This window comes from Gymnoscopelus braueri, assembly GCF_963280865.1.
Source record: "Gymnoscopelus braueri genome assembly, chromosome: 11".
NCBI classification, from domain to species: Eukaryota; Metazoa; Chordata; class Actinopteri; order Myctophiformes; family Myctophidae; genus Gymnoscopelus; species Gymnoscopelus braueri.
The window spans coordinates 22632455-22650882 of record NC_137613.1 but is presented as its reverse complement, the minus strand read 5'-3'; the positions used below and the strand labels follow the sequence as shown (position 1 = coordinate 22650882).

The following is an 18428-nucleotide window of genomic DNA, read 5'->3' as shown; positions in this document are numbered from 1 at the left end:
GACAGAGCAAGAGATAGGGAAAGACACAGACACACACACACAGTCAATGTTTGCCGTCTCTAAATCGGCCAACAGAGCATGTGTTCCAGGACCAGATCCTACCTCCTGGCAGACTGATATTGGTAATGAGAAATGAACGAACACCTCACCTCCACTAAACAGCATAACACCTTTTGGTAAAAGCCAAACAAAGGACTTTGAAATACTGGATTAGCAGGTTGGGTAGACAAGTAGTGATATTATTCGTATACATATAAAATTATACGTATTTTCCGTTGTGGTGTGGTTGAGTGTGGGTTTATTATTGGTCCATCTGTCAGTCTGTCAGTCACCACAGCGTGTTGTGACTGTGAGCTTGTAGATCTGCTATGTTTGCAATGAATACAGGTGTGCTTTGAGATTATGACTTGCCCAATGGTGCCTTGAGCACAAAAGGTTTGAAAACCACTGATTTATGGTGCATACTGTAGTGGGGTGGGCATGCATGAGAGAAGTTTGTTTCTGCCTGGGAAGTGGAAATACTGACGATAACGTTTTAGTGACATTAGTAAGACTGAATGGGAGTGTTTCTAAAGCAGGAAAAAGATGGTGAATCACAGCTGTAAGGCACACAGTCTCACATAATCAATTGTATTTCAAAGGATGGTTTTGTTTCCATGCCGGATTACATTTTTACTTTGAACAGAGATAATTCATAACAATGATGAGCAAGTACTGTACAACAAGGTTCTTCCCAATGTGGTATCATCCTTCAAGTTGTTAAACAATGCTTGTCTAGATGAAAATACAAACAAAACAAAAATAAACTAAACTAAACCCAGACAACTAACAGGATTAACAGTGCAGATCCTTCTCTTGAATCAGCACAACAAAAGATTTTTTTGGAAGGAAAACATCATGCCTGTTGACATGGTTGACAAAAGAATCTGAGAGCATAAACGTTTGCACAATGTCTGGTTACAAATGGATAAATTATCACTAGGGATTTTACTACGTACTGTTACTACTGTACTTATCTGTTAGACGACAACACTTTTTGTAATGCTGTTCATGTTCATGTGAGGGAAAGGACTTTTTTCCTCACTAAAACTAAAACAAACACATACAGTATACTGTATATAATTTATACTGTATATATAGTGGCTCTCCTAAGACATTTTGTGAGTAAAAATGTTAATGCATATTATCACCAACTAATTTTTCAATAAAAAGAATACTATGATTTTTATTGATGACATTAATGCTATATTATCATTAAAATCTTGTGAGTGTGTGTTTTGTGAGTAAAAGTTAAGGACTTCATCAACAAGGAAAAGAACAACACACCTGCACGTGCACGTCTGAAATGTACAGTATAAGGTGAAGGAAACTACAAAAGGTGCTGTGTTCCTTAGCATATTCCTGACATAGTCCTTGCTAGTGACCAATGCAAGCGGAGAGCAATCTTCTTCAAAGCTTCCCATGTTGAAAAATACTTAGATCAACTATGCCTCAGTCAATTAAAAGAGTGACATCTTCCATGGAACTTGATTTTACGGAAATAACCAAGGACTTCTCTGCCAGGAAAAAGACAAAAGCACATGTAAAAATAAGACCTTTATGTTTTACCCTTAGGGTTTATTTTATTAATTGTGCATTTGGAAATAGTTGGCTGATAGCCCAGCTGTTAACCCAGTAGTCAATTTAATTTAGTTTTCTATCTTTTTACAAATGCCACTGTAATTACCAGATCATTACCATAATCAACAAAAACAACGTCTGTCATATTAATGACATCAGGTGTCAGTCTACAAAAACGTGCCTTTTTCCTTTTTCAATGTTTGATTTTTAAAATACCATTTTAAACGTTTTTTGGATGAAGTAGATCCGTACCTATCAGAAACATGAGCCGTGCCATCTCAGGCAATTACATTTTTTGTATTTTTTCACACTTTTAGTCAGTTTCACACTTTTAGTCAAAATGGCACGTTTTCGTAGAATGCACATCCCCATACATGGGCATAAAAGGGACACAGACAAAGAGATCTCCATATATGGGCATCTAGGCATTACATTGGGACAGATTATTTTTGCCAGACCCAAGGGGTCGGGCTTACATGAGGCTTTGTACCTGTTTCGTCCATACATGGGCATGGTCACTTTGTCCTCCGGCCCCAGCCAAAAAAAGTCTGTCCCCCTTTCGTCCATACATGGGCATAGACACAGGCTGACACGTCATGTGAAGTCCGGTGACGTAGTGCTCTGATCTTATAAAGTACTTATTCTGGGTCTGGCAGAACCAGGTCTCCTGGTCTTGTTTTTCTACTGTTTGAAGTTCTGATCCAGCATCCAGCCCAGTGGGTTATGATGAGATGTGCGTGGCTTTTGTCTTTTTCACTCAGACAGAGATTATTTGGACACACACACACACACACACACACACTTTATAGATAGATTAGTTATTATTATTATGTTGTGCTAGTTTGCCAAGTTCAAGCATGTGTTTTATGCAATATGCTAATGTGCTTGTTTCTGTTTTTGTGTGCTATTTTTCCCTGTCATACTGCGTATATTTGTGTATTACTGCATGCATGCTAATCTACATTCTACAATGAGGTATTTGTGTATTACTGCATGCTACGGTGCTGGGTCCTACCGTGTAACGTGTATGTTTGAGTGTGACGCTCGTTACTCAGGCTCTGTAATGTAGTTTATGCTAGTTTGCTGGGCTTTGGAATGTGCCCATGAGCCCCCAGTGCAGATACTGTGCAGTACGCACACGCAACAGAAGAAAGGTAGAGGTCTGTAAAGATACTCTACTTCCTGACACAACATTAATATTCTCCATAGCGGTGCTCCCACAACTCATCTCCTCCCTACCCAGCCCCCCGCCACCCACCCCCCTGCTACTCCGCTATGTGTTTTTACGTCTCTGTACTGCCTCGCATCTCCCACTTCCATCTCTCTTCCGCTCACCCCTCCACCCAATCCCGCCACCCCCCTCCCCTTTCTTTTGGTTATTTTTTGCTGTACCTTTTTTTTTCCTACCTCTTCCCACTTTCTCTTGGGAAGTGGCACAGAATCCCTTTAAGTGCTGCAAAAGCAAATCTATTTATCATAACCATCTATCTCTTACATATACTTATACGCTGTACTAGAAAGACACACACACACACACATACATACTGTACATACACACGCACACATACACATATACCTGTGCGTGCAAAAGTGAGAGTGCATGCACACAAACACATGGCACATACTCGAAGAGAGACTGCAGCAAACAAAACACCTAGCCATCTATCTCTTACAGGTACTTAGGCACTATATATGAAATGGCTGTGCTGAAATGCCGCACACACACAGTGCATATCCACACACACACACACACACACACACACACACACACACACACACACACACACACACACACACACACACACACACACACACACACACACACACACACACACACACACACACACACACACACACACACAATAAATATGTACTTGACACCCACACACACACACACACACAGCACTCAAACAATAGAACATCCTCAACTCTGATGATATACAAACGATTCTCTCGCTCTCTCTCTCGACAGTGGCAACATGATGAATTAAAGGGGAGGCAAATAGGCAGCCGATGCCCACTCTCCGCCCACGCACAGGACTGCGGCTGAGCAGCGTGGCCTTCTGGGACTTCCCATTCGCTCGACACAAGGTGAGAGCGGTGTGGGGAGCAGAAGGCTGGAACGTAAACCAGCCCCAAACAGCTCGACAGGGAGGCAGGAAGGCGGAGAGAGGCCTCCTCCTCTCTGCGGAGGCAGGGCTGTTACCCAGTCCCGAATCCAACACCCACTCAGTACTGGCAACCGCCTTCGGCGTGTGTGCGTGTGCGTGTGTGTGAGTGTATGTGTGTGTGCGTGCGTGCGTGCATGTGTGGTATACTATGCTTGCAAATTGGAACACACACCCGTTAGCAGGTGGGAGATTGACATGAGTGGGGGGATGGGGAATAGAGAGAGAAGGATGTGGGGAGAATGAGAGAAAGAACAATACGCAGAAGAGATGGTGAGAGAGAGAGAGAGACAGAAAGAAGTAGATGAGGGGAAGTGAGGGGAAGGAAAAAATTGGAGAGGGACAGAAGGGGGCCTGCATGGGTGGAGGGGGGGTACAGGAACCGAGCAAGAGGGAGGCCAACACGGGGGGGGGGGGGCCGGATCATTATTCTACTTTCACAGGCAATCAATCAAACAAGCATGTATGCACAGTCACTTATGCACACACCTGCGCATACACACATAAGAATATTTCAGTAACAAACACCAACATACAGTAACAGTGTACTGTATGTATAATAAGCATGAATAACTGCCACAACAATAGTTTCACGCATGCACGTACTGTATGAACACGTACCCCAACTCAGAGACAAACACAGATACAAATTCAATGCAATTAGGGATGGGGTGATAATGATGGGGTGAAATTCCATGTCATGATTATTGTGACCAAAATAATTGCCATTGACAATATTATTGCGAGAAACAATATTCTTAAGAATAATATTTTTTTTACTGAAAAACAACCTGATTCAGACTCTCGCCAACACCCAGCGGGGTAATCACAGTGAGAGATATTATTTATTTTATTATTCAGCTGTTATCAAAGATACATAGAAAGATGCTATACCTTGTCTTTTTACTGAGCCCCATTCTAAATTAATTCTGCATGCTAATGGAAAGGACTGAATCACTGTTGACTATTCACAGAAATCCTGTCTCACTCGTACTATAGATACTGTATAGACTCACACAGACATAAAAACCGCACACATCGACACACATACAAATACCCCACACACACACAATCACCCTGTAAAAAGATGAGAAAATCACTGCTACCTAATGAGATAAAGCGATAAAGTGTCTCTCTTTCTCACATGTACTGTAGCACATACAAGCACGCGCATGACACACAAACACACATATAGTACTACTGTACACAAGCCACACATGCTTAGCGTGCACACACACACACATATACAGTCAGAGAGCACAGCAGGCTATTGATATTCCAAACACCCACACACAGCATGGTGAGAATCTGAGATCTGTGCTCCTGTGTGTGTGCTCCTGTGTGTGTGTGTGTGTGTGTGTGTGTGTGTGTGTGTGTGTGTGTGTGTGTGTGTGTGTGTGTGTGTGTGTGTGTGTGTGTGTGTGCGTGTGCGTGTGTGTACGTACGTACACTGGCCTGCACAGCATCACATGCAGCATTAAACAGGCATGTTACCGTTAGACACATGATGCAAACCGTTGCTGACGTACTGCACATACAAGGTATGATAGGAGGAACGTAGTTCTACTAAAGCTATTAGTCACCAAGCAGGCATATGGTCTATTTCAAATTTCACTGAATTGTGTCACGTAATTACGCAGACACAAAGCTAAAAGACAAGCATACAGAGCAGACAGATACCGGCTACACAGAGCCTGAAGCCATTGCTTATCAGGTGAACCAACCACACAAATACCTTGACAAACAAAGCAATGCTGGAGATTGGCACAATGCCAGCAGACAATTTGCACAAATTTAACAAGGGAGAACGACGGCAGGTAAGCCGTTGTGTTCGCATATTTTCAATAAAATCTTGAACTAATAAGAGGAATTCAAGCATAAACCCGTACTAATCAAGAGGGGACTTCATCGCTTCTGAAATCACTCCCTCTCCCACTGCACAACGCAATAACCAAAATGTTAACAGAATGTACTGCAGAAATGTCTAAACAGGTGACCAATTATTAGAAATAGGTGGCTCAAAAGTCAACAGTCCCCCCCGAACAACAATTAGGCTGGGTGATCGTGTAAGACAGAGGCGCTAGAATAAGACGAGAATAATAATTTAATTTTACTTTGTTGACCAGGGCCGATCAAAGCCAATCTTCAAGCTCACAACGCGTTGCATTGTGACACCTTGTAAACCTGCTATTTTTGTCAAAATAATGTTCACCCCAGAATAGGGACGCTAGGGTTCATGTGGTTAATTTGACACAGTTTGCACACATTGACCCAGAGAAATGAAAGGGGGACCGAGTGAGAGGGCAACGCACCACTCCCACCTCAACTCCCCACCCACCCACATCGATGGAAGATATCAGTAGTGAGAGATGAGTCACGTATCGGCCATGTAAATCAATGGGAATAACACAGAGATTAAAACATGCGCACGTGCATGAGTAGAAAGCCATGATTATGCATGTGCTGTGGGCTCATGTATTAACCATAACCGAATTTACACATCAAGGCGGCAAATGAATTCCAAATAGATTTTTGATGCGGGCCTACACGAGACCTGATTAAATGATGAGGTTGAAGAGATAGGAACACGGACACCGTGAGTGTCAATGACACCGAGTTGCACGACTGCTTTATACTCTGTTGTACGACAGACAGTGTCGCTCACCGAAAATAGCAGCTCTACAAGCTCACAACTCGCCGCGATGCAACGCATTGTGAGCTTTGTAGATCTGGGACTGAGAATGTAGATCTGCTATAATCGCTGAGCCATCCTATGAACAAGTATATGACATTTCATTCCAAAAGAAAAGGTCTGCCATTCGAAAAATGTGACACCTGCTCTTACAAAACGACTGCCAGGAGAAATTCACTATGGAATATAATTCAAGCTATTATCTATTTTAATAGCGCGTTTTATAAAATAATGACACTTGAGATACTGCAATAATTTGCGTTTATGAGATAATAAGTGATGAACATTAGGTAAAGGCGGGTACAGTCTTTTTTCCTTTTTCCTTTCCAAGAATGGATCAAAGAATAAGCATAGTCAGAGTGCAGTAAATGCCATAAAACTGTAGGTATGGGAGCTGTGCATTTTAGCTCCAACATACTCTCTGAAGACCCAAGTTTCATTCCAAAGAGATGTTTAAACTTTTAAAATAGCTATTTTCACCCAGGCAGATTATTTAAATATCTGCAAATGTGCGATCTCCCATCTGAGCAGTGTGGCTGGCCGCATAGCTCCCTCATACGAATATAGCTTCCATTTCCCACCCTCAGGTGCTAGCTTCCTGTCCAATCCACTTACATCATACTTTCAAGCTCCAAAGACTTCACTATATCATATTTGTAATGGAACTGTTTCGCTTGAAGATGTGCTGATTTAAATGTTCCCCCTCTTTAACATTATAAGCAGGGCACATTAAACTTCCGCAGGCATTAGTAGGGGAGGGGGAACGGAGGAGCTGAAGGGGTCAAATCATATTTTAGCCCTTCTGAATGCACAGGGGAGCAGAAAGAGATTTCAATTTTCTTCAAATGTTCTCATTACGGAGGCGACGTCCGCTAAAGGTTCTCTGGCCCTCCATATAATTACATCGTGAGCAGGCAAAATCTCAATTATAACAGAATACCTAAGTATTGCACTCCCTGTATTCAAAATCGCCCCCCACCAGGCCACCACACTGCTCCACTGCCCCTCACCCTGCTCAGCCGAACCCCTTCCTCAAATGAGGGAACGGGAGCCATAGATCCATCCACTGAGCCGTGAGGACAGAACTGCTGCTCGTAACGCCATTGTTGTTAAGTACCCCGGAGCATTAGAGGAGAGACCCGTCACGGCTCAGTACCTGAAAGGGAATGTTCAGGGGATGAGATAATGTACGAACAGCAGCGCACAAGTCTGTGTCCTCACTTACCTGTTCCTCTTTTCCACAACTATATATTTCGGGGGGTTTTTTCATGAAGGAATGCTGATATCTTTGAATGCACTCTCTGCGGACGCGGGTGAAATACCCCCTCAATCGTCACAACTGACAGGAGGCCTTCCTCTGCTTGGATAAGGAAACAAATTATTTTGACCAACTGCTGTGGCTTATATCGCCTTTTTTTCCGGGCCTTGTAGTGCAGACAAGGTCCATTTCACAAATAAACTAAAACTCCAGCCAATGACCATGCGCCTACAGTATCAGCTGCTTTGATCTTTCCACCTCCGCGGCGGCCATTTCCATCATAGCGGCAATGTAATTTCCCTCCAGGTAGCAACCACCTCGGTAGCAGTCTTTCCCAATGTACTGTACTGAGGAACCGGCGGCTCGTAAGTTGGAAAGCTCCTCTTTCGTGGAAAGCATTTGCATTCAAATCATTGAGTCTGAAATTGGTTCTGCCTGTCTGGGATCGGGGGGCTATCTCCTGTGGGCTCCCCAGTGCCAGCTAAGTGCAGCTTCTATAACCTTGGAGCTCATGGAATACTAATGGCTTTTGATGGCATGTGGAAGGTGTGGGCCCTGCCTGTGTTTTCCTCTACAGTATGTGTGCTCTTCAGAGGAAAACATCACTCCTCCAATAACCCCCCCCCCCCCACACACACACACCTCCTACAGTTCTTAGTTAGATGAGTCCCTTGGCACTTCTTGTGAGGAGAGCAGAGCACAATGCCCCTGCCGCCCTGCCGATAGCTGACAATAATGAGGCAGTGAGTGGGCCTATGACTGCTATGACCCCAGAGTAGAAAACAAAAGGTTTTAGAAGAGAATGATCCAATTAAAGTCCCTTCTGTTCTGGTGGTTCATGTTTACTGATTCCAGGTTAGCTCTCTAGTTTTATTTGTATACATTTGTGCACATATACAAGTATGTGTGTATAGTAGGGATGTTCAATATTGACTTTTTTGCCGATATGCGATATTCCGATATTGTCCAACTCCTAATTTACGATACCGATATCAGCAGATACCGATATCAGCCAATACCGATATATGTCATCACATATCTAATAAAATAAAATAGCTATAATATCAAAATAATTTCTAATAAAATACGGTGCTGTTAGGTTTTCAATTAATTGAGTCCCGGGACACACTAGTGGTCATTTGAATGAGTCCCACTAATCTTAGATTAGATGTTGGCCTATTTGACAGTGCAGAAGCATAATTGCCTTGATGCCTATAACATTAACGAGCGTCAACGAGCGTCAGTTGGACACAGACACACACCTGCCCTCAGCAGTGCTCTAATTTGAAAGTGACTGGAGTCTGTCTCTCCAAAAGCCCTTGAATATGATGGAATATGATTAAGGATTACTGTGATTATGGTAAGCTCACATTTTATATCACACACACCATACAGTAAGACCTCCTGTAACTTCATTAAAAAAGAAAAAACAAAGAAAGAAAAGGTAGTAAAAAAAAGCCATACCGATATTTTCATTTTTAATATCGAGAGGCCAATAATATCGTCCATCCCTAGAGTATAGGCTTGGGCTATTCTTGCTAGTTTCATAACATGATTTGTGGCCAAATTGGTGATACAATGTCTGATCGCCACAGGGCGGCTTTAGTATGAGGGATAGAAGGTGTCATATATGGTAAAGATTTAGCATGTGGTATTACGGAATTACAGTAATGGGGAAGGCGTCACCTGTTGTTTTGGTTTTGGGACCGAGATTTGGGACTTATTTGAGACAAGTTGACCAGTTATTGAGAGGTACATTAAATCAATGACAGCATAGATAGACTATCGTTAAGTGTCAATGAAAAACCTAATCTCTGCCAAAGGTGAAACATTAAAACTATCAATTTAATAACAAATATCAATTTAATAACAAATGTCTCCTCTATTCAAACAACAGCTACCTTGTAAAAGCTGTGTCTGTGCTTGGTGCAACAATATCACAGCATCATGTTCCGTTTAACATTATTATCCCATCTTTAATATCGCAATCCAAATCATATCCAACGGAGGTGCAAAACAGACGGCAAAGTGAGCAAACTAATATCTCCACCCTCGTTTTCGTACTGTGGGGCTACGGAAACGGAGAGTAGGGTGCACATTATAGAGCTTTTTATAACATCTTAGTTCTGAAAGCAAGCTAATTCAAATAGCCTTAATATTGGCAATCAAAAAAACAATCAGTGATTCCATCGTGAACTGGAACAAGCCTAGTGTGTGTACAGTATGAGTGTAGATTGCTATAAATGGGGTGTGCTGCAAGTGCTCTTTTGCTTACGCTGTCTGTGCCAGGCTTGGCAATATGCTATTATAATTGTTATTTTTAGTATATCTTTCCACCAATGTCACCAAGTAGAATTACATTACATCTGAGGAGTTCCGTTTCACACACTATACCCCATTTTGTTTGAAGCACGATGATCTAGAATTCCTCAAACAGAAAGGATCCATGATCCAACATGTTGATTTTCACTTAATTTGATCATCCTACAGTATAAAAAGCACTGTTATTGTTATTTATTGTGCTCAGTGAACAATTAAGTTTGAACTGTTATATATTGTTCCTTAACACATTCCCTGCCAGAGGTTTTTTTTTATTTTACTTCCCCCAGTGCCAGTGTTTACATTTTTTTTACACAGGAGCCGAGATACAGGATTTTAAAGTAATAAGTTAACCAAGGAGTGAATGGAGCTAGAAATCTTTGGATCGTGATATCTCTGGTTCTGTGTGGATAAATTGAAAAAAAAAGAAGACCAAAACGGTTATACTCGTGGATGGCAGTAAACGGGTGTATTTTTCATCAACGGTTATACTTGTGTTTGGCAGGTAAAGTGTTTTTAATACTACAATACTTTTGAATTATTATTAAAAATATTACTGTATGTTGAACACTACGGAAAAGCATTCTTTTGCGTTGAATTGTCCTATACTCCCTGCGGGCACACAGCTATGCCCATATGGACAAGGCATGCCCAACATCAGCACAAATCTGCAAATACACCCATATGGACTGGATAAGCCCGGCAACTATTTCTGTTGTGTAAGACATCAGACCAGAGCTTGATCAGAGAGAGATAGAGAGATAGAGAGATAGAGAGATAGATAGAGAGAGAAATGAAAGAGAGAGAGAGAGAGAAATGAAAGTGAGAGAGAGAGAGAGAGAGAGAAATGAAAGTGAGAGAGAGAGTGAGAGAGAGATGAAAAGTGAAAGAGAGAGAGAAAAATGAAAGTGAGAGAGAGAGAGAGAGAAATGAAAGTGAGAGAGAGAGAGAGAGAGAGAGAGAAATGAAAGTGAGAGAGAGAGTGAGAGAGAGAGAAATGAAAGTGAGAGAGAGAGAGAGAAATGAAACTGAGAGAGAGAGAGAGTGAGGGAGATAAATGAAAGTGAGAGAGAGAGAGAGAGAGAAATGAAAGTGAGAGAGAGAGAGAGAGAGAGAGAGAGACAGACAGACAGACAGACAGACAGACACACGGAGAGAGGGGGGGGGGGGTAAGTATAGAGAGTAGGAGAGAGGGGGAGGTCTCCTGTAAAAATGAGACTCTTGGCCCCAAATGTCTTTAATCTCATATTTTAACCATGCACATAATGTTCTTATCCACATGATGAAAAGAGTCGCACAACACAACCTCCATGTAGAATTATAGGACAGCCTCATGGTTGTTTTAACTATACTCCCTTGGCATATGGATGACACTTTCCTCCAGAACTGCACATTCCTCTGCTGGTCTAAAATCAAATCCCTCCAGTGCCTTCCCATCTGCTCATACCCTGCCTACACTGTACTGTACAAAGGGGAGATAATTGCCTAAAGACAAATCTCGTCCCTCAAGCCACTGTTGCCATGTAAAGGCCTTGTTTACCATTAACATAGTAAGGGCATGTATACAAGGCTGAACCCAAGAACAGTGGAGTGACAAGACTGAGACAATCAATGTCCAGTCCATGCCTGCTGTTTCAAGTCAATACTTGATCTGGCCTTCCCAAGCTTACCTCTGAACACTTCAGCAGCAATTTACTGACACCGTGAAATCAAATTAAAAATGCATTTGGGCATTGATCATCTGATGGACCAGGATTGATCGCTGCTCAGAAAGCAACCTTGGTTAGTTTTTGTTCAGGCTGGAACGCCTTTCCATACCATAGAAAAGTATTGATTCACACCACCCACCCCGGCCTCCATAAGAACCATTAAATATCCTTTCAGAGTTATCTCCATCCATATACGTGACGTATAGCGGAATCCAATGAGCTAAAAACAGTCAAGGAAACGGCTCCCTAGACCAACACAGCCCATGCGTAAATACGTTTTGGACACTAGTGAATGCCTATTGCATACAGATATGAAGTGATAACGTAAAGTTAACCAACCATTTAACCGCTCTGACCATTTAACTGGTCTGTCCAAGCAAGCTTTTGGAAGCTTATGCCATGTGGAAATAAAGCACTCAAGCCTTCACAAATAACACAATTCAACTTCATCAAGAAAGAAAAGCTTCATTCAAATGTATCTCAAGAGTCATTCAGCACTTCCAATCAGTATTATTCATAGATTCCCATTCAGCACAACGGCAGCCAGGAAAAATACTCGAAGGGGTAAAAAAAAAGAAAATAAAAGAAACATTGCAAGCTGTATAATGCTGTTTGAGCCGCTTGTGTGCTACAATGGATGCGGAAAAGAACAAATTGAATGCCAGTGAATAAGATGCATTTGTATGCAAAATTGCCGAGACGGCTCAGAGCTAGTGAGCTATGGCCAGACAGCCTTGCATGTAATCAGCTAGCAAATCCGCTTGTCTCTTTCCCCAAACGCCACCTCTGTGGGGAGGGGGGGGGGGGTTTATTGTCTCTGAGCACTGGTCCACATGGATGACCCTGCCTGTGTCCACATTAGCGTGGATCCACTCCCGTTGGGTATCATTTCTCGGGGGAAAAAAACTAAAAACAAAACAAAAAAACAGCTGCTGCAGCACATTGAGCTAAACAAGAGAAACTTCCACATCCGGCAAAATTCTGCGATCTCTTCTCCCCCATCTTGACACCTACCTCCGCCCCTCCGCCCCCCCCCACTGCACCCGTCCTGACTTCTGGCCAACTCAATCAATCTTTCCTTCTTCATCTCCTCCCTAAAAGACTTCTTAACTTTCTGCCTTTCTAGCATGCTGCTCTCCATCATTCCACTGCCTCTGTCTCTATTACACCCACCCTTTCCTCCCAATAATATTTTTCACTCTTTCCACCCCCTCCACAATCTATCCTCTCACTCCTCTCTATCCATCAACCTCTCTCTCTCTCATTCTCTCTCAGTCGGTCTTTCACTTTCACCTTTCCCTCTCATCACTTCTGGGGGAAAAGTTCCTCTCATGGAAACTGAATATCTCCAAACTCTTCCCCTGCGGGGTGCCAGGGCCAGCCTCACCCCCCGCTAGGCAACCACCTCAGAGTCTCGCTGCTTTCTCCACATGCCCACGCAGACAGACCCGTCGGTTAATGAGCCGCTTGAGTAAGACGGCAGCCTTGACTCCACATTGATCACACAGCCCCTGCACCTCCAACTCTCGGGAAAGCCATTTGTCAAGGTGATAATTTATTTTGTAACACCGGATATACACTGTGCCAGGGATGAGGGAGGGGAGGGGTATGTTGTTTTTTTCTCCATTTGCTTCAGCAGCCTGACGGACACAATTTCAGGTCTCAAATCAGGGTCACAATGTGTAGCATTGAGGCACACAGGGCAATGACTAACTGAGGGTCAGGCAGGGAGGGGGAAAAGGCGGCTTTTATCTCATTTAGAAATAGAGGGATCGACAATTTATCAGCGGTGTGTGGCGCATTTCCATACGGTTCCCTACCGCTCCTGCCCACGCGTGTACATAGGCTGGTACCCTTTCATGCTTCTGTGTCCTGCTAAGACACAAACCCTGGCAAAAAAAATAAAAACCTGTGACTAAAAGGGAGGGAACTGTGCGAGCGAGTCAAAGCCATACACTGCTGTTTTTCATCATGCTGACACGAGGTGCCCAATTATGGGGATGCTGCTCTGTGTCACCAATGGGGCCAGCACCTGATGGGAGGGAGGCTGGCAGGAGCGTGGGCTGCCGCCGGCGAACGGGAAGCCTTGCACCGCAGTGCAGCACCACGGCTCCCTGTGTGCTCCTCAAGATGTTCCACATCTCCCCTCTCTAATTGGCAGATGGCCTCAGATGCGAGATGATTTAATGGCCTGCGTGTGTTTTCTTTTTTTTTTTCTCTCTCTCTCTCTCTCACTCCCGTGCCTCAGTCAGCCATTAGCAGGGACATCTGTAACGAGTTGGCCGGGCACACTGCTGAGAGCCCAGGCCGAGAGCAACACTTTCTAATGGGGGAGGGGGGGGGGCTGGTGCGGTCGTGATGGACTCGGGCGGTAATCAAGGAACTCCACACCATTGCTTCCTGTTACGATAATGGAGGCGTCACGTTTCAAATGAGCCGATCACGCGACGAGACTCACACAACTCACAAGGGATCAAAAACAACACAATAGTTCTGAATGTCAACCGCACAACGGGCCCTCGTTTTTGACTTCCAGCAAAGATGTTTCTGGAATTGGTTCTGTGGCGCAAAACAGCTCAGCTTCCAAATTCACTCCATTTCTCGCAGCTGTGCCATGACAGCCTGGGCCGAATGCCTCACTCAAGGGTAGGACATTAAGGTCTCAACCAGCATCAAGCCCTGAAGGGCCCCCAGTCCCTGGCTCTCTTCCTCTGCCTTGATTCTCCTCTGTTCACACTGAGCTTGTTTCTATCCTGCGCAGGGCTGCAGACTTGAATAAGTGGGGCCTTCAGCTGGACTCTCTAAGCATGTGGACACAGTGGTGTTGAAGTGGCCTGAAGCCTAGGGCTTTTTAGAGCTTGATGGCCTATCAGTATTCCTGCCACAGCCTCTGAGGATTTGTCTGCTACCTGCAAACTGGGTCAATTTTTGCATTATTTTACAGATTCTTATCTCAGAGGTTTTGTACACGCACACACATAGGGGCGCATGTAGCATGCACACACACACACCTGCACTCTTTCCCTGTCCCTAAACCCGCCCCCCCCCCCCCCACACACACACACACACACACAGTCGCTTAATGCCATTTTGAATTAATTTATATACCACAAGACAATATGTATAAATGTTAGATTGATTAAAAGGTGCCAATCTCCCATCTCCTTGATGAATGATTATATAGAGCAAGCATAGTAGCATACTCATGCTGCGCAAGTCAGTTTTGGATCGGAGCGCTCGCCAACTGAATAATTCGATGGATAATACTGATTTCGACACGCACGCGCACACACACACACACACACACACACACACACACACACACACCTGTGTACAGTGCTTTGAACATGCGCCACCAATCCAAAACAGGACTCCTCTAGAAAATGCCTCTTCTCTATTCCTATCACACTGACAGTCTTAACTGCGGTGGCAAAACCGGAGATGGCTGTGAATCAGACTGCCACTCGTGTTGTGTTCCCTTTAACACGAAGGAGGGAGTGATAGCACGGCAGCAACACTGTGCCCGTCTGTCACACTCCTACAGTCTACTTACGGGTTGACAGAGGGAACCTTCAATTATGTGAATCGTCCCGCATTCACATGCATTCAGACAGCAGCGCAGCAGGCAGTCAGTCGGGAAGGTGGGTATATTGCTCAGGGGAGATTACACTCGCACACTATGACCCTACTATCCTATTTCAAAAGTAATTTGGTTGATACGAGAATATACCTGTCCTGTAACCACGTATAGCCTTGAATACCCCTTCAGATGGCTTGCTTTGTCCAGTTTGTAACTATCATCACCTTGCATAATGTGTGCTCCTGGCTGGGGCAGATGGGAGGGGGTAATTCAATGTGGGGAGCAGGCAATTGAGGTGGGCCGGTTGGCCGCGGCGAGACACGGTAGAAAAATAAGAGAGGGAAGAAAATAACCGAGTGTGAGATAGAGAGAGGCAATAGGAGAGACCAGTGTCTGAGGTGAATACAAATGGACAGAGGAACGCAGAATCAGGGTGAGGGGGGATGGAGGAGTGTGTGTGTGTGTGTGTGTGTGTGTGTGTGTGTGTGTGTGTGTGTGTGTGTGTGTGTGTGTGTGTGTGTGTGTGTGTGTGTGTGTGTGTGTGTGTGTGTGTGTGTGTGTGTGTGTGTGTGTGTGTGTGTGTGTGTGTGTGTGTGTGTGTAGAGGAGATAAAAGAATGTGAGAAAGATGGATTCACTGTTGGCTAATGAGAAGACAAAGGCAGCAGGATTCACATCAATCTCTGTTGCCTTCACAGAGCACAGGTGGAGAGATAGGAGGGTCTCTGGGTAGCTTACCTGTGGTAAGCAACCGTGCCTTACCAGGGGGAGGAAGGAATTTAAGCTCATGGGAGAAGAGGAAACTTATTTGTGTGTGTGTGTGCGCGAGAGAGAGAGAGAGAGAGAGAGAGAGAGAGAGAGAGAGAGAGAGAGAGAGAGAGAGAGAGAGAGAGAGAGAGAGACTTGCAGGCCAATGTTCATTTTACACCTCTTTAAATGAAGTGTGTCTACTGTCTAGTCAGTGTCTACATAGTTGTGCATTTTTTGTGTGGTAAGCCTGTCCCTCAAGCACACACACAGGCTTTATAGGAGTTTAAGTGTGTGCATTATGTATGTGGGGTGGGGTAATGGAGAGAGTGTGTGTGTGTGGGGGGGGGGGGGGGGCAAAGATGGTAAAACACGATAGCATTATTGAAAATGGGATCAAAGGATAACAGCATAGAAGAGTATATTCATCATATCGGTGAAGTAGATAAATATTCGTACACTAAACCAGTTGATTGCAGAAATGAACATTGCGGAAGCTTAGTCCTCACTCAGAAACAGGTTGTTCTAATAACCTAGACTGCATGTTTAAAATTGAACAATAAATGTCAGGTGAAAAAATAAATAAAGACTTGTGTCACAACTATAGATTTTGTGCCTGGCATGTGTGATTGTTTAAATATATATAGCGAACACATCTCAGATTAAACATTTTTAATTTATTTACTAGGCTACTCCTTATTGGTATGGCATGTCTGTATGAATGTTTTGCGTAGTTTTATATGCTACAACAGGGGGTCCAGGACCCCAAGGGGGTCCTCAGAGTTACTGCAGGGGGGCCGGCAAATGATGGGATTTTTCTTTTTTTCATTAACCACTTTAACCTCATCATCCCTATTCTGAGGGGAACATTAGCCAAAAATGGCAGATCTACAAGCTCTCAACCTTGTAGATAGGCTATTTTTGAGGTTTGGTGTATAGGGGGAAAAGAGCAGACCAAGTACAGAGTGAAAGGTCAGGTTTGATGGTTTACTGGTTAAATGTCTTGAAAATACACATTAACATGAACCCAACATACACTGATGTGTTGTCTATGAAGCCATCTATGAAATCTATGAAAACGTTTAATCTGCAACACAATTGTATAAATTATGTAGTGGTGGGGGACGGGGTCCCTGCTTCAGGTCCTTGCTCTGAAAAACGTTGAAGACCCCTGTGCCACACAATTAAGGCAACACTAAATCTAATCTGTCAATTTGTCTCCCATCAACACATCAACAAATAAAGACAACATTTGCTGCAAACATTTTGGAGCACATGATAAAAATGCACTTACTGTAGGTTGGAGCTGTTCCAGTACACTGCATGGCGGTTGTTGGCTCTCGACAGGTGCAAGTTAGTGAGCGCCAGCGTTATGAGACTGAGGGAAAACGTTGTGAGAGCCATAATCCCTCCGTTGATGTTCTCCTCTCTCCGTCTTCTGCCTTCCTTCACAAACCTGGTCCCTCTGTCCCAGACAACCTGGTCCCTCTGTCCCAGACAACCAAGTCACTCACAACATCCCAGCGGTCAAGACCACAGACGCCTTTTCAAGTTTCCCACACTGAACCCTCTTCGGTGAGGAAGGAGGATGAAATGCTGGGCGACTTGGCTCAGTTCGGGCTACGTGTTCCTCAACTCAAATCCCATCGCGACGAGAGACCCATTTCAGTCACGAATACCTTTCCTCCTCCCAGCTGTGCCAAGTCTAATTTTACTTCTTTCTTCTCTTTTTTTTCTCTTTTCTTCCTTTTTTTTTAACCCGCTGCGCACTTTGAAGTGACTAATCTGGAAACACTAGTATCCCTTTCTTGCAAATAGCCTGGAAGAGAAGCCGCAGTGTCAGTGAGGCGTTCTTTCTAGGCGACCACGATAAGAGCAAAATGACAATTGTGAAACAATTTCAGACTGGTCTAGAAACTGCTCTCCGAGTCGCAGAGAGGCTCCCCTGTTGAAATGTCAAGGTTTGTCTTTCTACCTGCCCGCCCCGTCACAATAGCAGCCACACCACCACAGCGCCGCACACACACACAGGCGCTACAAACCAAGCCTCTGACGGACAAGATGCGCTCTCCTGTCCATCTACCCTGCAGCACCGCCCCCTCCCGTGTATGTATGCATGTGCATCTCTCTCTCTCTCTCTCTCTCTCTCTCTCTCCGCTTTTGCGCGCATGTGTGTGTGTGTGTGTGTGTGTGTGTGTGTGTGTGTGTGTGTGTGTGTGTGTGTGTGTGTGTGTGTGTGTGTGTGTGTGTGCGTGCGTGTGCGTGTGTGTGTGTGTGTGTGTGTCAGCGCGCGCGTGGTGGGTGCGTGTGTATGTATGTATGAATGCATTCATAGC

At 44.1% G+C, this 18428-nt stretch overlaps 1 protein-coding gene across 2 annotated transcripts in view; it reads right to left on the bottom strand.

The window, feature by feature from the left end:
• The window catches only part of LOC308095865 (ephrin-A3-like), an 82235-nt gene extending 64123 nt beyond the window's left edge, over positions 1-18112 (bottom strand). For both annotated transcript variants that reach the window (XM_080442993.1, XM_080442994.1), the window contains exon 1: positions 17387-18112. In XM_080442993.1, the coding sequence (XP_080299119.1) occupies positions 17387-17496 (110 nt within the window). In that variant the 5' untranslated portion in view covers positions 17497-18112. The remainder of the gene's footprint in view (positions 1-17386) is intronic.
• Between the last annotated feature and the right edge of the window lie 316 nt (positions 18113-18428).